A 24,471-nucleotide genomic window follows, 5' to 3' on the forward strand; every position below is an offset into this window, starting at 1 on the left:
AAAAATAAAAAAACACATCATAGTAAAATTAATACCTTCTCAGCTTCGCATCGAAGCTAAAACACATCAAAGTAAAACCAATATCTTCTCAGCTTCGCATCGAAGCTAAAAACGGCAGCACAGTGTGGACGTAGCATAGTTGGGACTACTATAGACGATATATGACAGTGATTAAAATCATTATTATAAGAACGGCTTCGAACAAAAATCTGTAGTGTTTAATTTAAGAATTTGGTGGATTATTCCAAAAGCAAAATGAACTCTTATATATATTTATATCTTGATTACAAGTCTTATGAATTATAAGTGTAATAGATGAATAAATATTTATTATATCAATTTAATATAGTATAAAATTGATATTTAATAATTTAGTATTGTAATTTTAATGGAGAAATTATAAAGTAATTGTTATTATTATGGTAAATGTGCATAGATATTGAATAGCTTAATGCAATACTTTAAATTAAAAAAAAAAATTATTATTTATGAATACTTTTGCCGGTCTACAAGGAATTTTAATCAAAGACCAAAATAAACTTTTCTCATTCAATTTTTGCGTCGATTTCAAATCTTCAATAAGTTTTTTTTAACACCTTTTTTTTTTTTTTTGAGATTATTACTAATTAGAAACAAGCATTTACAAATAAAAAAACCCAGCACAGTGGGGTCGTGGCATAGTTGGGTCCAGTATAGATGATATCTGACAGTGATTAAAATCACTATCATAAAAAACGCTTCGATGCAATTCTGTATATAGTGTTTAATTAAAAAAAAAAAAGTTTGTTAAAATAGCATATTTTTGAATACGGTAGCCATTTGCGCATAGAAGATAGGTCGTCGGGTCAATTTTTTTTTTTTTATTTTATAGTACATAAAATAAGCTTTAATTTGATATATGTTTAAAGGACGCAGTATTTCCGGAACATTTTCAAAAGTTCAGTTGAAAAAAATTTATGTTTTTTACAATATTTCAAGTTTTGAACGCCCCCTATATAAGGGGAATTTGACCAATTTTAATAAAAAGTATGTCAAATGAAAGATATACTTATAATACATTTAGAAAAAAGAATTGTGCTGATACATACATTTTTCGAAAAGTTATAGCATTTTTAAGTTGAAAATTTAAAATCGAAAATTTTAACACAAAAATAGCGTTTTTTTAACTACGGCAGCCGTTTACATGCAGAAGATAAAGTGTCGAGACCAATTTTTTTTTCCATTTTATAGTACATAAATTAAGCTTTAATTTGATATATGTTTAAAGGACGCAGTATTTCCGGAACATTTTCAAAAATTAAGTTGAAAAAGTTAGTTTTTGTAAAAAAGTTGCTATTTTAAATCTCCCTCAATGAGCAGGTTAAGTGTTAGATTTTCAAAAAAATGATATCAAATGAAAGGTAGATATTTAAGGTTTTAGTATAAAAAAAAATTATGTTGATTTGTTGATTTTTGAAAAGTTACGGCAGTTTTTAGTAAAAAAATTGAAAAAATTTCGAAAATTAGCAATTTTTAAATTTAAATTTTTTTGCATATTTCCCCCATTTGCGGGGAACGAGGTAATTTTTTTCAATTTTTAAAGGTAATGTCTCCAACTAGATACGATTTGTGATCTTTTGACGTATTTTTGAAAGAAATCGGTCCAGTGAGANGACAGACACAAAAAAAAAAAAAAAATAAAAAAAAAAATAAAAAAATAAACACATCATGGTAAAATTAATACCTTCTCAGCTTCGCATCGAAGCTAAAATAAAAATCACATCATAGTAAAATTAATACCTTCTACGCTTCGCATCGAAGCTAAAATTATTTCGGTATGTTTATTTTTATAAAAGTTATAGGAGTTTTAATAAAAAATAAGAAATAGAAAAATCGGTCCTGTGAGAACTGAGGAAAGTAGTGACAGATATAAAAAATAAAATTATTATGATAAAATTAATACTTTCTCTGCTTCGCATCGAAGCTAAAAAGTTACTTTATTTTTAACCTTAAGTATTATTTAAAATGACAATAGTATTAAATTATTTTTATTCCAACAATTAAATACAATTTTTTATGTTGGTAAAACTGGCTTATCATCAACCTCTTTGGTAACACAGCGATGGGAACCAATGACCATGGGAACTTATGACTGAAAACTTTGTAAATTCTATCACTGCAAGCGGCTCATAGGGTGAGTTGCCCCAACAGCGAATTCATCGCCTATATAGAACTAAGTAAACTGTAATGTTGAGAGCCATTTTGTTTTGAATTATTTCTCTCTCCTCCGCCCGCGTTACCTTTGTAAGTGTGGCATTCAACAAAACTATCGTGTTTGGAATGCCACAACATCGTTTCAGTGTTCTGGTAATCAACATAACGTTTTATTTTAGTAAATATTTCCTATATCAACTATATTTTAATCGAGTGACATTTTTTAAGAGCTTCAGTTTATTCAGTGAATTTTTTTTGGCACTTTCCAAAATTTTTGTATAACTTAATATTTAGAATCGCCTAACACCAATAATTACGCGATTTGGTTAGTTAAATATTATAAAACTTACTGCAAGTAAGTTTAGTGTGATTTTTTTTACACAATTCAGTACGCGTTAATGTACAAATTATGTATATGGTCTTTGTGATTTAATTTTATACAATACTATCTATTTTTAGGTATTTCTATGATATTAATGACCAGTAGTGTGAATGATTGGATTGCCTAAAGAATTTAAATCTAAAAAAATCACTGTGAAGATTGAAAATATGAAACGTAGAAGCTATGGTCGTGACTCGCCGCCTATATCTCGTAAAAAACGACATGGAAGTATTAACCGCTATGATGGAAGTTCTGATGAAAGGGGATCTCCTGAACGTATACGTCGTAGAGCCAGATCTCCACCTAGTCCTCGACCATCTAGATATTCAGAAAGAGATGAGTTTGGTCGTTCTAGAGATTTAGATAGATCTCATCCTACTTACAAAGTTCTTTGTGTTAGTGCTTTACATCCTAAAGCTAATGATGAACAAGTCAAGGAAACTTTATATAGAGAATATAGAAAATTTGGAGAATTTTCTGTGAGAATATCTCATGAGTTAGAAGAAAGAGTGGCTTATGTTTGTTTTAGAAGTTCAGAAGATGCTAAAGATGCTAAGCATAGTAAGCCTAGAATAAGTTTGTTTGAAAAAATTGCTGTTGTTACTCCTGTTTATGAAAGTCGTAGCTCTAGAGATCATTATGAATCTAGAACATCTAGACGTTCTCGTTCTCGAAGCTATTCACCAGATTATGATCGATATTATCATAGGTCTCCCATTCCTGCAGAGCTTCATAGACCTCATCCAGCTGATAGATTTTATGAAAGATTGCCTTATGGTTCACTTCCTCCAATGTTACCTCCAAGAGATTTCAGAGAAATAGGTCTACCACCATTGCATCCTCATGATTTGATGATTCCAAGAGGACCTTTATTACATCATGTGGCACCACTACATCCTCATTTAGGGCCTATGCATCCATTATATGGGCCACCTAGACATTTTTTGCCTCCATTTAGACCTCATCCTCACCCTCATTTGATGCATGATAAAAAAGACAAATTTCCCAATTATTTACATCACATTCCTCCTGAAGATGATCCACTGGCAACACGTACTTTATTCGCTGGAAATCTAGAAATATCAATTTCTGATGAAGAACTTCGCCGAATTTTTGGTAGATATGGTGTTGTTGAAGATATTGATGTTAAAAGACCATTACCTGGGACTGGGAATGCATATGCATTTGTCAGATATCAAAATTTAGATATGGCTCACAGAGCTAAAGTTGAATTATCTGGTCAATACTTAGGAAAATTCCAATGTAAAATAGGTTACGGTAAATCTACTCCTACTCAAAGAATATGGGTTGGTGGCTTGGGTCCTTGGACATCATTAGCTCAATTAGAAAGAGAATTTGATAGATTTGGTGTTATTAAAAAAATTGAGTATGTTAAAGGTGACACATGTGCTTATATTCAATTTGAAAGTATTGATGCTGCAACAGCTGCAGTAAAAGAAATGAGAGGGGTAGCATTGGGAGGACCTGAACACAAATTAAGGACTGATTTTGCGGATGGAGGAGTTTGTGGTAGTCCAACATTAACTTACTCATCAAAATCAAAGTCTTCTCATGATGATGTTGCTGCATCAGCTGGAGATCTAAGAGAGTTATCTAGGCGTGATGATTATTCATATGGATGGCCAGATGGTGAATATTCTTCCTACAGTTCAAGAAGTTACCGTAAGGGTCGTTCTGAATATGGTGATGAAAGTAGAGATTTTGGTAGTTATGATAATGGTCGTTCATTCAAACATTCTGTTTCTGATATTGGTTCTCCTCGATCACCAGAAAGATCTCCTCTTCATCAATCCATTGACAGTGATGTAGATTCTGAAGAAGGTATTGTACAATCATCAGGCCCTTTGAATTCTGTTAGAACTTTAAATGATTTAGCTCGTAAATGTACTGATATTTGGCAGGGTAGTCTAGTTTTAAAAAGTTCACAATTTCCTGCCAAATGTCATTTAACTTCTGGTGATTCAAGTGTTATAGAATCAATGATGAAAGATGAAGAAGGTAAATCTACATTACGCATAACACAACGATTACGATTAGATGAACCAAAACTAGAAGATGTCTCTAAACGTATAATGACTGCAGATATGCATGCAATATTTTTAGCAATGCCATGTTCTACTAATTCAATTGCAAATGATGATGCTTTAGTACAAATAAGGCCATTACGTAATTTAGTTTCATATTTAAAGCAAAAAGAGGCAGCAGGTGTAATATCATTAGTAGGTAAAGAACCAGAACCAACTGGTGTGTTATATGCTTTTCCACCCTGTGAGTATTCAGCAAATTTACTAAAGCAAAATGCTAAGAATTTAAGTAATGAAACATTAAAAGATGACCATTTAGTTATTGTAGTAGTGAGTGGAGGTGTTTCTTAATTTTTAACTAATTTAGAGAAAAAGAAATATTGGAAATATTTAAAATAGAAATTGCAAATTATAAATAAATTTGGTAGATTAGGGTTAGTTGATAAATGACAATTTAATGACATTTACTAAAAAGTTAATTTTTAATTTGTCACTAATATGATTAATAACAGTATGTTTATGTTTAAAAAAAAACATAGTTTGAATAAATAATTATATTAGGTGATTTTGTAATGTGTAAATTCATAATTTTTACAATGTGCTTAAGTTTTTTTTTTTTTTTATTCAGTTTTTTAAGTTCACACAAAATTACAGAATTTAAAAAATTGTGTAAAGTGCATTAGTATTTATTTTATAGTTTTTAATAGTGATAAAATTTTTAGTTCATAATATCGATATTGTAAGTTTTATTTATGTGTAATAAAGTGGCAAAACAGTAAACATTTTTATGATCATAATGTGAAAAATATTGTAGTTTTAATTATTTATAATTAGTGGTAATGATGTATTTACAAAGTTCTATAAAAAAATTATTTATTTGCTTTTAAATAGTATTTAATGCAGTGAATAAATTATAAATAGAATTCTTTTAAAGTGGTACTAATTTGTTTTATTGAAAAAGTTAAAAATCAAGTTTTAAATTGTGGTTCTGCTACATTAAATTATTTTGTGAAATTAATTTTGTATGTTATAGTACTTTCAACTATTTAATAATACATATACCTTAAATTAAATAATAAGTGTATTTTTATTAAAATCAAAATATCAATATAAATTAAATTTACAATACCAGTGCTTGTGCCGACTCAGAAGTATTGATTCGTGTGTCATATCAGTGTTGTGGTGTTTGGTGAAGTTTGGTGTTACATTTTTATATCTTGTGACAATTTATTTTTTTACTATGCACTATATTTAATAAATTATTTTGATATTTTTTTAGTATTCCAGAATTTTACTCTATGAGTACTAAGAAATTAAATTTAGTGTCTTGTGAAAATGTATTAGTAAACAAGTATATGATGATATTAAGACAATCATAATAATAGCTATAATATTTTAAAAGTATTATTGAAATCAAATTTTAGTTCTCATCTTTTGCTTAAAATAGCATTTGTTTCTATTTTTATATATGATGTGCGTCAGGTAATTTTTAAAAGAAAATATGCCATTAAATTAATTATTGAAATTTCTCTTGTGTTAGGAGCTTTTTACATAACATGTAAAAAGCTAAAATATTATCTTATGTGAAAATTAAATTAAAATTACCTTATAGGCTAGTATTGAATTTTTAATTTCTATTCATTCTGTTTCACTTAAAAGTACTTTTTTTTTACTTTGGCAATATTTTAAACGAACACATTTCCAAAAAAGTTAAAAAATATGCCAGGTATATTTTTTTGGTTTATTTATATACTTCTTTATACATTTTATATGTATTTATATTTTCCAAAATTAAGGTTGGTTTTTGTTTTTAATTTTTTTAATAAAGTGTCAATATTAATTATTAGTAAGATTATGAATTTAATGCATTTTTATGCTTTTTTTGCTAGTTGTACAAGAAATTGAGTTTGAACAAAATTTATTTCAAGATTGTATAATTTTAATGTAAATTCTTATTTTGAATATTTTCACATTTTTTGCTTATTAACACATTTTTTTAAACATAAATTTCCTCAAATATTTTTATATAAATTGACAATGGTTTTCATAAAAATATCAATAGATTAGTATCGTGTATTAGTATAATTTTAACAAATAACTAATATTAGATAAAAATAAAATGGATAACAATAATTGTAAATATAAACGGAAGTTCAACTAGAGGGGCCTAGTTCTCCAAAAATTACTTTTTTATTTAAATAAAATCATTCGCTAATTTTTTTATAATTAAATAGCATGTTATGAAATACTTAATTAATTTTAGTTACTCTAAAATAATTTTTTTCATATACACAATATTAAAATCATTAATTTCTTGAATAATTATTTAAAGAAATTAATTATATTTCTTCTTAAAGTAACCAATTACTCAAATATATGTAAATAAATATTTTTCAATTATTTTACAGGAAAATGGAAAACTTGAAGACTTTAAATATTTAATGGATAATTTAGATAATTATTATCAATGGATATCTTTGAATATAAGCATTATTAAAATTATGAGTTATTGTGGTGATTAAAAAGAAATATTAATAAACATTAAATGAATTTAGGTAAAAAATACATTAAAAAAAAGAATAAAGGAAATTAAAATAAAAACAAAAAAAGATATTTTATAATTTGACAGTAGAGATATTAGCGTTTAAATAAAGATTTATTTTTACTTAAGTAGTATTTATTTTCTGATTTTTGAGTAAACAAAAACTAATAAATAAAAATAAATTTTAAAACTTATTAATTTAGAGAAATTTAGTGGTCAATGGTAAATCAATCACTATGATAATACTACAATATTGAACTAGCTTTAATATCTTATTTCAAATTATTATTTTATATAATTAGTTTTTTTTTTACTTACTTTTTTTTTATCTTTAATTAAAAACTATAGTATTTAATGTGGTATTCAGAATCACTGTATAACAATATATTACCATTTATAATATCAGTGATTCATTCAACATCAACTTCTATTTTCTTAAAATAATAGTTACTTTAATTATGTTGTGCAGAGTCTATGCTATAAATTATGAAGCCTAGCGTTTTTTCTAAGGTTTATAGTATGTCTTTTTATTATCTGGGGTTAAATTAGAAAAACTTTGAAATAAATTACAAACATTTTTTCTTACAATCTCCGATACTTAAATTTTATCAGCAAAAACTACTTTGGTTATGAGATTATATTCTCTGATTATCCGTTATAAGTAATAGGTATATCAAATGTTTTAAATAAATTTTTTTAATTTAAAGTAATTGTTCAGATAATTTCGAAATAAAGCATTTCCTAAAATCTTAAGTAATGATTGAAATAAAAGCCTTATCGTATTTAAAATGTACTGATTGATTTCATTAAAATTTATTGAATAAAACAAATTTTTTATTGTTTTATAAACTTACAAATTATTAAACTATGCTATAAAAGATAACTTGTTTTCATTCTTAATTATACTAATTACATCATAACGGGACTTATGCTGAGTAATAAAAGAAAATAAAAACGCCATGCTCAGTACTATCTACATTAATTTATAGTTCTCTCAGCTATAATCAGGTTGACAGAAGGTGTAGAAAAATTGTGAGTTAGAACTAACCCCAAATAGTTGGAATTTAATTATAAATAATTATATGATTATTCATGTATTATAAAGCTTTTAGTCGAAATTTCTATGATAAAAGACATAAAAAATAGTCTTATAAAACTTTGATGAAAACATTTCTTAAGAGGTGTCAAATATTCAAAATAAGTATCTTCTTTTTTCTCGCCTTAATCCCAACTTTTTGGGGTCAGCCAATACAAAATAAGTAAATATATTTTTATTATTGATTTCTTGATTTTAACTGATGACTTATATCTTATTATATATTGAATAAACCAATAGTTTTTTTTATATGCTCTTGAATATTTTATGCAAAATTATTTTTCAGAATTTCTATCAAAATGGTAGATTATTATGACTTGGAATAAAACAATTATTTTTAATTTCTGCACAATTGTTTTCTTTTAACTTCCTTTCATAATTAACTAAATAATTCAGAAATTTTGTTCGATTTCAAATAAATTCCATCACTTCTTCTTTTTTCTTGTCTTAATCCCCACATACATCCAAGATGGGACAATCCACCTAAGTTTTGTTCAGGTCTCCTGATACTTTTTGACAAAATTTTAAATCGGCTGTTGACCTGACACAATCTCATTAGTCGCCTCTTATAAATGGCAGAGTGGCCGTGGAATTATTCTGATCACCTATCCACAGAGAACAAATAAATTCCTTGACTCTTAATTGAAATAAATTACTTAATACTTAAATGAAACATTTTTATGATATTTAATAAGAAATCATACTTTTGAATCAAGGCTGAACTATATCATTAGTTTTTTTTTAAACAAGTTCTTTTGGTTTAATTAAGATTATTAGTATATGATATACAATGAATCAAAACATTTACTTATAATATACCGGTTTTAACTCTACATTATATTATTTCTTATATTTCTCCATTTCATTATAAATTATATGAAATCACGTTAGTCAATACAATATTAGCTCTCATATGCAATTTTAGATTTATAAGTTAAAACTAAGGTTAAATAGAATTTGTAGTAAAACAAATTGGATGGACATTTGCTGATTAATATAAAATTGAAAAAACTTTATTACTGTTATAATAACAAATGTATTTTAAAAAATATTTTATTTATTAATAATAAGTGACTAAATTACTATGATTGCATTGCACTGGTGGCCAACACATTTTTTGTGTATCTGAAAAATTTTGTATAAACTATCTTTTGATTTAATTTTTCTTATAAAAGAAAATTAGTTACATTTATTCTACTATAATATATATATTTTTTACATATAGGTGTTTTATAAGTAAGGAGAAAACAAATTTCTATTGTTCTCATTGTTTATAACAATTGACCCGTTTCCATACTTACTGAACAGTGTACATCACTTAGTATGTTTAACATAAGTTTGACATATTATTTAAAAAAAAAAAAAAATTAAAATTAATTGCGAATAAAGTAATCAAAATTTTTTTAGGGTCCTAAATATAGTTTGCACTATGGTCTCTTAAATATATATCCAGAACTGATAAAATGGTTCATTCATTAAGGATTATGGTAATAGGTACTTATAACAGAACTTTCATATGCAACAATAATTAATTTTTTTGTTAATTAAAATTTCTAGTATAAACATTTTTATGAGTAACATAAAATGGTAACCATAATAAAAATAAATATCAAATAGCTATTAATTATAATGTTTAAAAATATGAATAAAAATACATATTTGACAATAAATGCATACTTAATAATAAAACTCAAATGACCAATAACTGTAAAATGGGAATTAACAACTGTAGAGCATCTTGAATGTAAGAACTACTATTAGATGACTGAAAACAGAAAAACAGATTTATAAATATATTATGTATACAATAATTAATGGATTTAAATTGATTACTTCTAGATAAATGTCACTAATTTGACTTGAAATGTCAGCGTCATCTATTTTTGATAGCAAACAAGCATAGTTATTAGCAATTGAGCGTATTCGGCAACAAATTGCTTCATATAAACTGTAAATTATTTAATGTTTTTTTTTAATCGCATTTACATCTATTTGTTACACTTATACTTACCATATTACAGTTTCTATTTTTTTAGTTACTTCAATTTTTTGAGTGTCTATCATTAACATTTCTCCTATTTTATAAAATATTTCAATAGCTGCAGCAGTTAACTCAGCTAATCCAGAAATTGCATTATCATATGCATTGTCAACTAAATTATTTTTATTGTTTGTTTTTTTTTCTATTTCATCACTTATCTATTATAAGATATAAAATCCATAGAATAATAAATTGAAAATTTTAATATCAAATACTAACTTTAAGAATTTTATTGATTTTTAAATCAAATCCAAACATTTTTACATAATTATTTAAAGCTTTTATAAATTCGTCACTATTCATTAACTTTTCATCTTCATCATAGTCAACACAACATTTATTTTTTACATGTTCAATTTCATCCTGTAATTCTGATAACTTAGTACCGGAATAAGTTAATAAAACAGTTTGTAATTTCATTTGACTCTGTTTTGATATTAATTCAAGGCTTTCTAGATGAATTACCCCTAAAATGGATGTTAATGTCTAAGTTAGTTAAAAATATATTATGTAATAAAAGTAGCTCATATATCAATTATAAGTTTTGAAATAATTATAAGGTAATAAGTAATTATATATTAATATGTACATAAATATATATAAAGGTATGAGTTAATGTATGGAGGAGAGCAAAAAGAAATAAGATACACTTCAATCATCAAGGTTAATATAAAAAAAAATATAATAAGAAAAATTCTAACTGTCAATAAAAAAATTTAAAATAAATTAGTAAAATTCAATAGAATACTTAGATAAATCTTCTTGATTTTTTTAATAAGTAACTTAAGTTATCGATAGTTTCATTCATAAGCATTACCTTGAAAATGATCAAACATATAGGCGTATCCTTTTTGTATTTCACTTTCTTGATTGTTATGATTTAATTCAACTTCAGCTTTTTCTTTTGCTTCTTGTAAAATCTTGAATTTAAAAATTTGAATAAAATTAATTTGAAAATAACATTGAGAATTACATATACATACTTGAGATAAATTAATTTTTTCACCTTTTTGTGAAAATAGAGCTCTTTTTTTTCGTAATCCAGGATCACCTTCTTGTAATACTTCTAAGGTTTTTTTACCAACCGTCTCTAAAGTGTCCAAACCACCATTAATAAGCTTACTACCCGTAGATTCAAATATTTTTGTGAGATGATTTACATTACTCATAAAATAATCAGTATTTAAAATGGACCCTGATGAATTATGATTAGATTCTTCTACGGACATTACATATTTAGTGGTAATTAACAGTAAATGTATAGTGTTAGCTTACCATTGCTATAATTGATGTGATAATCTTTTTCATCTTTATTAATAGACACTAATGATTCTGGTGTAGGTGCTCCCATACTAGCATCTATAACATTATTCAATCCTTGGGATACTTGATTAGTTAATGCACTTGCAGTAGACAAAAATGAATTGACACTCCAATTGCTGGACCAACTACCCCAACCCTACATATATTTTTATTTATTAGGTATAAAACCAGTCATAAAAATGAAAACAATTTTATTAGATTTCTTACTGCTTGTGATGTAGTAACTTGACTATAATTTGATTTGTTTTCAACATTCTCATTAGATGACTTATTTGAATTACTGTTTTTATCTATGGCTAATTTACTGAAATCAATTAAATTGTTAGATTGAGAATTTGTAATACTACTGTTGGTCTGTTCAATTAAATTTCCTCCGTCTTGTGTAACTTGAACCTGGTCTTCATGTAGTTTTAATGAAGATAAATTATTTGACACACTAATGGTTTCTATGTGAGGATTTTCTAGTGAAACAGCCTTGATTTTGGAAGGATTATTTTCAAGTGTTTCACCATTAGACAAATCGAAATCGTTTTCTACTTCCCAACCATCATTATTTTTATTACCTTCATCCGCACTTTCAAATTCTTCATCAGAATCTGACATATTTTGATAAGTTATATATTAAAATTGTATAATAATTTTTGAATTTCAAATATTTCAAAGTTAGTTTTAATAAGTACTTAAGAACAAAAAATTATAGAATAAAAGTATAATACACGTCATTTATTGTTTTAATAATAAATGATATACTATTAGTGATAGTCACGAAAANCGTCATTTATTGTTTTAATAATAAATGATATACTATTAGTGATAGTCACAAAAAAATGGCAGTTGTACAATACATGATAAGAAATGGGCAAATTTTTATTATTATTATTATTACTCCGTAATTGTGATAGTGTAATAACCCAAAAGTTATTAAAACTTTTTTTGTTTGTTAAAATAGTATGTGTTAGATATATTTAAATGGANAAAATGGCAGTTGTACAATACATGATAAGAAATGGGCAAATTTTTATTATTATTATTATTACTCCGTAATTGTGATAGTGTAACAACCCAAAAGTTATTAAAACTTTTTTTGTTTGTTAAAATAGTATGTGTTAGATATATTTAAATGGATTCTTTAAAACTTTATAAGTTTTCTGAAAAAATTCTGAGTATTCATTGCGGGGATTATTCTATAGTTATTTACCTTATTATATAAATTATATAGTACAAGACCTGTACTTATTTTTTTCTTAATTTAGAATTGTTGAAATATTATTTCAATAAAAAAATTAATTAACTATGTTTTCTGTTACATATAAGTTTATGCATTCACAAAATCGAATAAAAACTAATGACAAGTCATTACATTTATATAATTTAAAGTAGTTTCTAAATAACTACGAAAAATACATTTTTATTAAATTAGTACTAACACCATTTATGTGCAAATAATAAAATATTCAATTTTGTTAGCATACATTTAAAATAGATATTTTGTTCTTCGTCCTAAAAATAATAAGTGTGTTTTAAGTGTTAGTTATATTATACACTTGAAATACTTAATAAAATATTTTATTTATTCTTGTTTTACGAAGTTATTGAAATAATTTTCAGGTACGTTTATTAAATCTTGTAATGTTCTCCAAGCAATTTTTTGTATTGATAATACATATACGTTTGACAAATCTCTCAAGCTAGTTTTTTTCCCTAAAATGAGACTTTGGCAAAGTCTTGCGCACACGCTTATCTATAGAAAAATAAAACAATATTATTACATGAGAATAAAGATATAATACCTCTAATATCAAAACTTGTAAACAGTAAACAAATTCTTAGCATTTACTTTATGAGTACACTTTAAGATATTTAAAAAAAAATTACATTATGACAGAAACAACTTTTTTTTTATAATACAATATTACAATCTGTTAATAAACAAAACAATAAGTAATTATGATAATGACAAATTTAATTATAAGGACATGTATGTCATGATGAGGAAATCGACCAGTACAGAACCTCAGAATTAATATATATTTTAAATAATTTAATAACTATTTGACTATGATCTAAAGTAAATCTTTAGACCAGTTTCTTTTTAATCTGCGAGAAATGCTTTGAAAAATGAGTAGGATGACTGGAGTTGATTAAGAGGTGATACGATAATTTTGTGTGGAATCTATTTAATGATTTTGGTGAGTTCATTAACAATGGGTATTTTTAAGTCCATATGAGCAGTATTTGATATGTACTAGGGTGGTCCTGTTATATGTCTTAAGGTTATTTATTGGAAGACTCGAAAAGGACGTATATTGCTGGTTGAGCAAGGCTTATATTTGTATTCTATAAGACCATACTGGTCTAATTATTGTTTTATAAATCAGAAATGTATTTTTTTTATTTGTTTAAATTGAATTTAAATATTTGTCGAAGTAAATGAAGACAAGTAATTAATTGCTTACGTTTTTGTTTTGGAAGGTCGGACCAAATTAGTCTTTTATTAAATATAATAACTTAGTATTATGTTTTGATTGTAGAGAAGTATAGTTATTGTTTAGTTTAAGTAATGGACATTCGTTCTGTTTTAGAATAAAGTTAACCTATACAGACTTTCCGTCGTTTAATTTAATTTTCCATTTGAAAGCATAATACTCTATTAGATTGAAATATTGTTGGATATGACTTGAAGCAATAAGTGGATTTTTGTTTGAATCTAGTAGAGTTGCATCATCTCTAAATGTGGCTAATACAATACTGTCGGTAGTAGATATATCGGAAGTGTATATGTTGTAAAATAAAGTGAAAAATTATTGCCTTGAAGGACTCCTACCTTAATTAAAATAAAGAATTAAATTTTTTTAGTAGAGCTACGAAGATTCGGGTTTCAAAGAATGATGTGATAAACATGCAATAAACGACGGAAGAAAATTCTTCAGTTTAAATAAAAGTCCATCGTGTTAAACATGATCATAAGCCTGAGAAAAGACCACAAAGGGTAAAATTAAAGAATTTCCAAAAGAGGCTGAATTTTTTTCTAATATTCTATGAATTATATGTATTGTATTATTTACATCAAAAAACAAACTGTGATTTTGAAAATATATTGTAATCAATGGTATATATATATATTATAGAAACTTTTATTGGAAACCATTGAAAATTTTTAATTTACGTAAAATAAAATATTGTTTGATTCAAAAGATTACAATAATATATAGTTAATAATTTTTTTTTCATCCCTTTAGTTAAAAAAAATATGAACTTTAATTTTCTTTAACGGTAACCTATTTTTTAGTTACCTCTAACTTTATGGTATGATAACAAAAAACATGTTAAACTATTTTGTTTTTATCTGATCAACCATTCTATTATTTCTTGTTTAAGTTTAGTGATTTTCGACCAATTTTCTATTAATTATTTCCTGTTTAATTATCATTTCTCACGGGTACACCTTAATACTATCCATAATACAGTAATCTTATGCCGGCAGTACATTTTCACCGAGACACCGCAAAAATGAATTAGATGCGTTCGTGACATCTCATCTCATGTTGCCTTGTCGAAGCTCGGTCTGGAGGCGGTTTCTTGCGCCCGAGTAAAAGAATTCGAGTCACGTCAGTGATACTTAAACTAGATAAACCGAATNGTGACATCTCATCTCATGTTGCCTTGTCGAAGCTCGGTCTGGAGGCGGTTTCTTGCGCCCGAGTAAAAGAATTCGAGTCACGTTAGTGAGTACTTAAACTAGATAAACCGAAAGTATACCATAGTGTACTCGTGTTTCTCCGTCCAATCAAAATGTTTTGTTGAGAGGTCTCTGCAAGAGTTATTGTCACCATTATCTTTAATAATTCAGGCCTATTAATAGACGCATATACTATTAATTTATCTATATTAATATTCAACGCAAGATTACTATAGTACATTATGAAACCATAAAAATAATTTATGGCGCATTGAAATAAATTAATATTGCCTCCGGTATACTAAAAACCAACATAATGATAAATTTGTATTTTAAATACACATTATTAAACAATTTAAAACGCAAACCGTTGATCGGATAAAAAATTTAGAAGAAGAAATAGTTTTACTTTTTTTCTTCATTATTACATCAAACTAAAAATATGATTTTCCATTAAAGAAAATTAAAGTGTAAGTTTTTATCATTGAAGAAATGAAAATTTTATTTAACTACATAATACTTTTTTAATTAAATAATATTTATCTTTACGAAGATTAAAAATGTTCAATAGTTTCCAAGAAAGTGAGTGGCTCATCCTTAATATATCACTCTGTATATAAATAGTTGATTAACTTAAAATAAATAGATTAAATATTTCATATATTTTTTAAATTCAACCAATTTAATATGTGAAATAGTGCTATTTAACAAATTTTATTTTTTATGTCGAAAAAACAATATAAGCGTCTTAATTAATTCTAATAATCGCCGAGTCCGTGTTTTGATAGTAAGATTTTAGAATATTTTAATACAATATTCCATAAAATAAATGAAAAATTGTTACTAGCTCATTATTCCCACCTAGATTTCAATTATATGTCATTATAATCAGGCCTGCTTTATGAAAGTAGGGAAATATAAAAATTGATTCCTGAGTCTTAATAGATCTTAATCCGAGCCTGATAAAACTTAGAGTTTTCATTTATTTATTTCGTACATACGTGCAATAGTGATAGCTCTACATCAGTCAACTTTCTATGACGTTGATAAGCTTCTATTAAAGTTTTGATAGGTACATTTGATAAACAGGGATCCTTTTTTTTGTATTCTTGTGCAATCATATAACACAAAGCTATGGCAAGTTCAAAAAATGTATATGAATATAATACATCGCCAAAATCTATAATTGCTGTTATTTTATTGTTTGTTGCAAGAATGTTGTTGAAACTAAGATCTCCATGAATAACGCCTGAAATTTTTTTATTTATCACAATTTAATTATTTTTTTAAAAACGTATGTATCAATCAAATATAAATACTTGGGGTTTTTATTCTTATACCTATAAATTTATAGTCAAATTGATATATATTTTCCAATCTATTATTTGCAATAATGTGAAAAAATAATTTTTAGTCTTTAAAAAACGTGCATTAAAAATATTTAGTTTCATAAAAAAATTGAGCTGAGTATTAACTTCACTATTAGATCATTTAATAAATCTTTATGAAGTTTAATACTTTTTTCCAAAATATCCTTTTTGGAAAGAAATTCAGATTGAAATTTTTTTAGTACTGTATTAAGTATATTTTGTTGATTTTTATCTTCAAAAACATTAACAAATTTTAGCGCGTCGCCTGCATATTCTAGAGCCCATATATGATTTTCTCGGTGAAATCCTTCGTGATCAAACGACTGAAAAAACAACACAAATTAAATAATACATTTATGTTTACTTTTCAAACTAAATTAATTATGCTATTATTTGACTTAATTATCATATATTTTTTTTTAGGTTCAAAAATTTGAGGCGTAGCGAGGCCATATGATCAAAGTACTAAAAAGCTTTATTTAGGTTGGGTTAGGANAACTAAATTAATTATGCTATTATTTGACTTAATTATCATATATTTTTTTTTAGGTTCAAAAATTTGAGGCGTAGCGAGGCCATGTGATCAAAGTACTAAAAAGCTTTATTTAGGTTGGGTTGGAGTAAAATAAAAATCATTTTATTCTACTATAATGTGCCATTAACAGCTTTATCTTAGGGTACTAAGATTGTTTTTAAAATTTATAAATTGTTATTCAAGTTATATATTTTTTTCATAATATTGACGTATATACATAGATTAAACTTTGATGTAGCAAAAATTATTTTTAAATTTTCGTCATTTAGATCGGTTACATCTATCAAGCCTCATATTTGGGTGCATTATATCATGAAAAATTTCTCATCTTTAAACGTGTACGAAATTCAATTTGGATTTATTCATAGGAGTAACTAGGAGGAGCTTAGCCATCTCAATTGACGAATTAGCTCTCCAAAATTTTAGAAATTATAAGTATCTTTATACAAATTATTTTTAGGATAAAAAAAAAATTAATTTAGTATCACAAAAAATTTCATTCTAGTTACATCTAGGGATATATCATAGATAATTTTATCATTACCAATGATTAATTGTGAAGCTAATAATAGTGAATTAAGTTTATTATTCATCAAAACAGCTTCTCAGAAAATTATTTATACTTTACAAATGTAATACTACTAATAATATTATTTATTTTCTTTTTACTTAAATTTATGAGCTAAACTTCTAAATTTATTATTTACTTGAAGCTTTTTTGTTAAATAACCAACACACGAACCAAATTCTTCAGCGAAGTTTTCATCTGCTATAGTATTTGACATAGTATCTCCATTTATATACTTTGTCATACGTACAACATGAACTTTGCCATCTAAAAATATATAATAATTAGATTAAAATCTTATTCGCAATTTGTTTAACATAAGCGGAATTTTTTTTTTTTTTAGAACTAAAATAAATAAATATATAGGAAATAACAGTATAAGAAAATATACTACAGTTTATTTATTTTTGTTTTTAAATAAACTAATTAAGTTTTCGATTGATTTATAAATACTCAAAGATGACTTATTTGGACTTGTTATTGCAGTATATTGAAAATTCATTGTGTAAACAATGACATGGTTCAAATTTTTTTTTTTTGAAAAAAAAAAATGTAATTGGACTTAAATAACTACGAAGTAATTATGTGGTGATTCTACATATTTTAATATTATATGAGAACTTACTTATTTCTAATGACCTAAAACTTTGTCCGTGCTTATTTAACATTGGCATTGGAAAGTGAAAGTCTGAATTTCCTGTAATAAATGTCAAATTCAATGAAATATTTTGACTAATATTTAATCTTTATAGTAATGCCGATTACATGAAAATTTCTTTTCTTTTGTCTAACATGAATATAAGTCAGTTAAAATATTATCATATTAAGTATTTATTCTATAATGATATCAACTTCACATTTTCAAAACATAAGTTAAAGAATCGGTGCTACTTAGTAATTGAATAAAATAAATAAATCTATACCCAAAAATTGCATTAGTTTTGTTTGCGCTTCCATTAGAGAAATATAAGATGAATCAACAGAATTAACGAATTTTAAAATAACACCATCAGATGGAAACTTAATCCCCTCGGAACAACTCTTAGCATCCTAAACATAAAATTTCAATGTATATTAATTTTATAAATTTAAAAGAACAGAAAAAAATGTATTTTAGTTTGGTAAAGATAATGATTAAACAACTCTAGGAACGTAACTATGGGAGTAATAATGGTAAGTGTATAACTTTCTAGAATGGAAATAACTTAATAGTAAAAAATAATTTCTCTTCAGTTGGAGGTTAACGAAACATTTTTTTATATGTATATATATCCTATCAGGGATATAGATATATTTACGTCTTTTGGTCCCTAGAGTGTTGAACGGGTGAACACAAATTATTTTTTGTGTCACTTTAACAGCACAAAAAAAAATTGTATCTTAACCTTGTTATTACTTTTATCTTATTTGGAATTTGAAACTCATGATATGAGATTCAGATATTATCTTCCTCGTAATCAGGACCATGCGAAAAGATATATATAAAATAGATACATGAATAACTATCAAATATTATATACTATATAATTATAATATAAATAAATCATGACAAAGTAATTTTATTATTTATATATATATAAATTTATTTGATGCATCAAATAAAATTGAAAATGCGTTGTGTATTCTAAATTTTGAAGGTTTTATTGATACTGTAATATTAAAAATTATTTTTTTAATAAATTTATTCTACAATGAGTAAAAAAGAATTCGTTTAATACTTCGTTGATATCCCCGTTTATGTCACGATGGATATTCAACGAAGCCAGTCCGTTTAAACGATCTTTACCCATAGATGACTGTAAATAATGATGTTGAAAATGACCTTTCATTAGTCACTGTAGTCACAGGCAAAACTGACATTACACGTAACATTTGGAAATGCATCTGAATTACAAATATCGAGAGCGTTTCGAATATTTTTACCAGCTTTTCGTCGTCGCCAAATTTCTACCTCATTTATCCAAATTTCTGAGGAATCGTCGTGTAAAATTGAACAATAAGTTTCAAATAACTTTTTACAAGAATCTTTGTTTAAAGATTTTGTTTCAATGGAAAAAAGACACGAGAAGTTTGACAAAATATTACGATGCTTGAGAAAGCAATCTTAAAGATGAGTAATAAATAGATCAAGGTATGGTATGTAAATAATAATTTTATAATAATCTGCTACAGAGTCGGTTTATAATGTTAGAACGGTTAATTTGACGTGAGGCAAGTCTAGGTTTAGTTACAGGCATATTGTACTTATTGCAAATATCTTTTACAGATACAAAAATTGTGTTGAAGTTATCTGTAGAATATTATCTTTTTTCCTCAAGTTCGTGTTTTGTTGTATCTGCTCAATTCACGGTCTCAACCAAATCTTAATTTTCTGTTTGTAAAATACTACTCAATAATAAAGACAATGCATGTACTGAATGCAAAACGTGAATTGAGATTTGAAATTCTAATGTTTTTATTGCTGATAGTAGTTGAAAAGATCCGGATGTTGTTTTTGAGTCTGTCCAAGTACTCGAAATTTTTTCTAAAGCGTCAATAACTGCTGGTTGTAAATGTATATAAGTTCCAATCGACTCATGCTGTAGTACCCACCTTATTGCACAATATTTTTAAGTTTTTTTTTTCTTGTAACAAAGTGTAATAATTTTTATTGCATCCTGAAGTGGAATTTGCCTTTTTGTGGGATTAAAGAAGTTATAAATAAATTGGACTGTACTGAGGCAGTTTTTGACTACATGCGGCACTAACTGCTAAATTGAAACTATGGGCTAAATGATATATTTTTCTAATATATGATTGAACTCCATGAAATTCTTTACTCATAGTACTAGCCCCATCATAACCTTGTCCAAATAAATACGTACAGTCTATTCCAGAGTATTCTAGGAAATCCAAAATAGCATTTAATAAATCTTTCCCTGTTACATCTAAAATAGGAATAAAGCTTAAAAAATCTTCACATATATTATAATTACTGTCCTTATAATTTAAATACCGCACACAGATTGAAAGTTGTTCTATGCCGGCTATATCTGCAGTTTCATCTGCTGTTATAGAAAAAGCTCGAGATTTATTGACACGTTCAATAATCTGTTTTTGATTTGAATTGTGAAATATGACAATAAATTCGTTTTAAACACAGTTACTAATGTACATTGCGTCTTTTGCTGAATTTTATAAAAAATTATTAAGCTATTCATCAGTATTTACTCGATATCTTAAAAGAGCCCGAAAATTACCATCATTAGTTATAGGTTCTTCGGGAGTTACTCTGTCTAAATCATTTGAACCACAAAAGTTCAAACCCTGCCGACCACATAATATTAAAATTTCGATTATAGGAATTAAACATTTTTTACTTTCATTAATCAAATCTAATTTTTGTAAGTCAACCGATAAAATGTTTTGATTTCTGTTTTCATATGTTTTCATAACTCAAGTGAGTTATGACAACTAAATGATTCTAAAGCTTTTTTCCAGTTGGTAAGAGGTTTTTTAACAAGCTGTCTCAACGTTTGATGTCCAATTCCTCCACCTCGTACAGAAAACAATACACTATACTTACAAAATGCGCCATTCATAATTGCTGAATAAGTTAACCATTTATATTTGAGCAACCAACTTCTTTGAAATGTTAAATTTCTTTTTTCGGAAACAGGAAATTGGTAGTCTTCTGGAAGTGTCCATATTAAATTTTGAAGTCCCGATATCAAGTCAATACTTTCAGTTGCAGGTTTATTCACATGTAACCCTATATCATGAGGGTACATAAACTTTTGAATTGACACTGTGACATTTGTATCTGGAGATGCGTTTTCTGCTGGTTCAGTTAATTGTAACAGGTTATTGAAACTATAAATTAAATTTTAAAATTAAATAGATTAATTGAGTAATTGTAATAATTATAGTTAATTTTAATATACTTACTATCTTATCATTTTCTAGTCCTGGTTTCTTTTTAAATTTTCGAATGTCCATTTCGATAATATTGCAAACACCGTGTTTGTATAACTAAGATCTTACACGTGATAATGAACATCTTCTAAAATACGCGACTTCCGTTATCGTATCGCTAACGACTTCAATGGAAGCCGATAAACACCAAACAAGAAAATAACACAATAATAGTAGTGTACTATTATGTTATGCATTATTATTTTATTACTAGAGCACAAGACTTCTATCCCCCAAAAAAAATAATTATGCGTGCATTTATGTACTTAAAAATTCTGAAATAAGCTCTTATAAATTAATTTATTTAACGGTTTATTAATGAAATAAATAATTAATATAATTAATAATTTTTAATTATTAAAACGTATAAACCAAAAAGAATATGCAATGCTAACAGTCCTCTGCAATTTTTATTACAAATATGATAAGTAAATATCTAATATAATTAATCAAAAATGAAAAACATGATATATATTTTTTCGGCTATGTGGAGGAGGGGGTTGAACCCTCAAAACCCCACTCCACCTACTCGTAATAGCTTTAATGTATCTTCCTAATATGAATCATTAATATATTTGTTATGTTTCAGGCGATAAAATAAATCTAAACTCTATATTAAGATCATTTAATAAGATACAAAATAATAAAATAATACCTGTATTGATTTTACGGAAATTCTTAGAAAATGAATCAACAAATTCGTGTACTAGTTAAATTATAATTTTTAATGTTTAGAAATAAAAACGTAAAGGTAATTTTTGTAAAAAATTAAGTAATCGATCTTAACCTATGAGAATTTTATAAGAAATTAATTTTTGTTTTCAATAAAAATATAATAAAAAAACTAGAAAGCTTTAATTTTTTAACAAAAAATTTTGATTATATAATTTTAGGATCTTTGGAAGAGTAGAGTCGACGCTAGAAAGTGATCCTTCATTTCGTTTTAAAGAGCCCAGAAATTTAGTCGATCAGCAAAAGAACAAAAGGGTTTGTTTTACTGAAAAGTCTTGCAAAATCTATTCGCACAACGTCTCATGATTTCTAATACCAGCTTTGCTGATGGGTTTAAAGTTGTATGTATGATATATAGGTGTAACTGGTGAAGATTAGTGTTCCCAGACATTAGCCCTACTCTAAATAAAAAAAAATTTAAATGGAATAAAAATGAATTTAGCACCCTTAAATTTATTTTATTAGTTGCTCATATGTGAATGATTCGTAGAAACAGTTTTAGTTTTCTACGAGCGTGTAATTCGCTAATCAACATTTTTACATATCATTGTGTTTTTAATAGAGGACGGGTATGGAGGATAGAACCCTATGATGTAAATAATTATATGGTAAAAATGTATTTTGTAGGAGGTAGTAAAAAATTTTCTTATATTTATCTCCTCCCAAAAAAAAACCTGAGAACTCTACTACTACTTATACCTTACTTACTATACCTTGTTTATGGATCAAATAATCAGACTAATTCTTAATTATGACTAGTGATAGGAAAAAATAACAGTAACAGTGATTTATAATAGTTACTACTTGAGTAGCAATAACAAGCTGTTACTTGGAAGAAATAATAACGGTTTTTCCGGGACTATTTTTGGCACGGTCCACTATCGGCAAATACCGAACTTCTCTAATAGCTTTTTACACATTCCATGAACTATAAAAGGCTGTTAAATTATCATAACATGATACATATTTTTGTTCGGTTTATTTAGTACTATCATGATAACTTGCCATAAAAAAGTGTTGTATCATTATAACGTGTTGTGTATTCTTCCCTAACGTTTNATAAAAAAGTGTTGTATCATTATAACGTGTTGTGTATTCTTCCCAAACCTTATGTTTGGTTCATGATAATAGTGTTATTTATTATCTCTCCTATCCCCCCTTTACCTAACAGTTTTTATAAATTCGGATTTTTTTTTATTATTTGTATAAATATCAAATCTATATTTTTATGCACTAGTGAACATTATTATGCTTATTAGTTATCCTGTAAAAATAAAAATAACTTTTTTTAATAAGGACCCTTTTTAGATTTTCATGATCGTTTTTATTTTTAAACAAATTTGTCATCGGATAAAAAAAACCCAGCACAGGGGGGTCGCGGCACAGTGGTGACGTGGCATAGTTGGATCAAGTAAATGATATCTGACAGTGATTAAAATCACTATCAAAAATAAACGCTTCGATGCAAATCTTTAGATAGTGTTTAATTTTAAAAAAATTGGTGTTTTATTCCAAAAGCTACTTGATCTGCTGGTTCCTTATTAATATCCTNCCCATATATAGGGAAATAGTCTGATTTAAAAAAAAAGTATATCCAATGAAAGATGTATATAAATACTACTTCTCATGAAAAAATTGTATTGATCCATACATTTTTTAAAAAGTTATAGCACTTTAAAGTAAAAAATGTAAATTATAAAATCGAGAATTTTCACACGAAAATAGCATTTGGTAGCCATTTTCACCATGAAGATAAAATAAAGTCCGAAATTTTTTTTTTTCATAATAAAGTACATAACATTAGCTTTAATTTAAGATATATAAAAGTGTCAGACCTTCCGGAACATTTTCAAAAGTTAATTTTTTGTGAAAAAGTTGTAATTTTAAATCCCCTCCTGTGGGCAGAAAAAAGGTCAAATTTACAAAAAAAATATACCAAATGATAGGTAAAGACATAAAGCATCTATATAAAAAAAAATTATATTGATATGTTCATTTTTGAAAAAGTTAC

General features: G+C 26.2%; 2 protein-coding genes and 1 long non-coding RNA gene across 10 annotated transcripts in view; 2 read left to right on the forward strand and 1 right to left on the reverse strand.

Moving 5' to 3' along the window:
* The first annotated feature begins 1,228 nt into the window (after positions 1-1,228).
* Positions 1,229-24,471, forward strand: part of LOC126894397 (uncharacterized) — a 30,982-nt gene continuing 7,739 nt past the window's right edge. Inside the window, exon 1 of the long non-coding RNA XR_007701391.1 lies at positions 1,229-1,400. This is a non-coding gene — a long non-coding RNA (uncharacterized LOC126894397). The remainder of the gene's footprint in view (positions 1,401-24,471) is intronic.
* On the forward strand, positions 2,232-5,898 carry LOC126894185 (RNA-binding protein spenito). Of its 2 annotated transcripts, none has more exons than XM_050665023.1 (2): positions 2,232-2,518; positions 2,653-5,898. In XM_050665023.1, the coding sequence occupies exon 2, from the start codon at positions 2,686-2,688 to the stop codon at positions 4,969-4,971; it is 2,286 nt and encodes a 761-aa protein (XP_050520980.1). In that variant the 5' UTR covers positions 2,232-2,518; positions 2,653-2,685; the 3' UTR covers positions 4,972-5,898. The 2 variants fall into 2 exon arrangements, with proteins under 2 accessions (XP_050520980.1, XP_050520972.1); XM_050665015.1 differs by having other exon boundaries at positions 2,233-2,548.
* LOC126894131 (protein NOXP20-like) overlaps positions 8,308-24,471 on the reverse strand; it is an 18,962-nt gene continuing 2,798 nt past the window's right edge. Inside the window, exons 1-17 of one of the 7 annotated variants that reach the window (XM_050664931.1) lie at positions 21,702-21,948; positions 21,340-21,626; positions 18,698-18,824; positions 18,400-18,471; positions 17,914-18,041; positions 16,820-16,994; positions 16,303-16,550; positions 13,235-13,363; positions 13,050-13,122; positions 11,830-12,218; positions 11,575-11,758; positions 11,283-11,518; positions 11,117-11,219; positions 10,519-10,766; positions 10,270-10,457; positions 10,092-10,206; positions 9,866-10,023 (exon numbers count right to left, since the gene is read on the reverse strand). In XM_050664931.1, coding sequence (XP_050520888.1) covers positions 9,949-10,023; positions 10,092-10,206; positions 10,270-10,457; positions 10,519-10,766; positions 11,117-11,219; positions 11,283-11,518; positions 11,575-11,758; positions 11,830-12,218; positions 13,050-13,122; positions 13,235-13,363; positions 16,303-16,550; positions 16,820-16,994; positions 17,914-18,041; positions 18,400-18,471; positions 18,698-18,824; positions 21,340-21,351 — 2,502 coding nt within the window. In that variant the 5' untranslated portion in view covers positions 21,352-21,626; positions 21,702-21,948 and the 3' untranslated portion in view covers positions 9,866-9,948. Of the gene's footprint in view, positions 8,864-9,162; positions 9,384-9,865; positions 10,024-10,091; positions 10,207-10,269; positions 10,458-10,518; positions 10,767-11,116; positions 11,220-11,282; positions 11,519-11,574; positions 11,759-11,829; positions 12,219-13,049; positions 13,123-13,234; positions 13,364-16,302; positions 16,551-16,819; positions 16,995-17,913; positions 18,042-18,399; positions 18,472-18,697; positions 18,825-21,339; positions 21,627-21,701; positions 21,949-24,471 lie in introns of those variants that run through there. The other 6 variants (XM_050664914.1, XM_050664905.1, XM_050664941.1 and 3 more) reach the window with 6 other exon arrangements.

The sequence above is a fragment of the Daktulosphaira vitifoliae genome, unplaced genomic scaffold (assembly GCF_025091365.1).
Source record: "Daktulosphaira vitifoliae isolate Bord-2020 unplaced genomic scaffold, ASM2509136v1 Scaffold_1, whole genome shotgun sequence".
NCBI lineage: Eukaryota > Metazoa > Arthropoda > Insecta > Hemiptera > Phylloxeridae > Daktulosphaira > Daktulosphaira vitifoliae.

Excerpts from the sequence above, each read along its gene's own strand:
- LOC126894185 (XM_050665023.1), top strand. The coding sequence starts at position 2,686 with ATGATTGGATTGCCTAAAGAATTTAAATCTAAAAAAATCACTGTGAAG.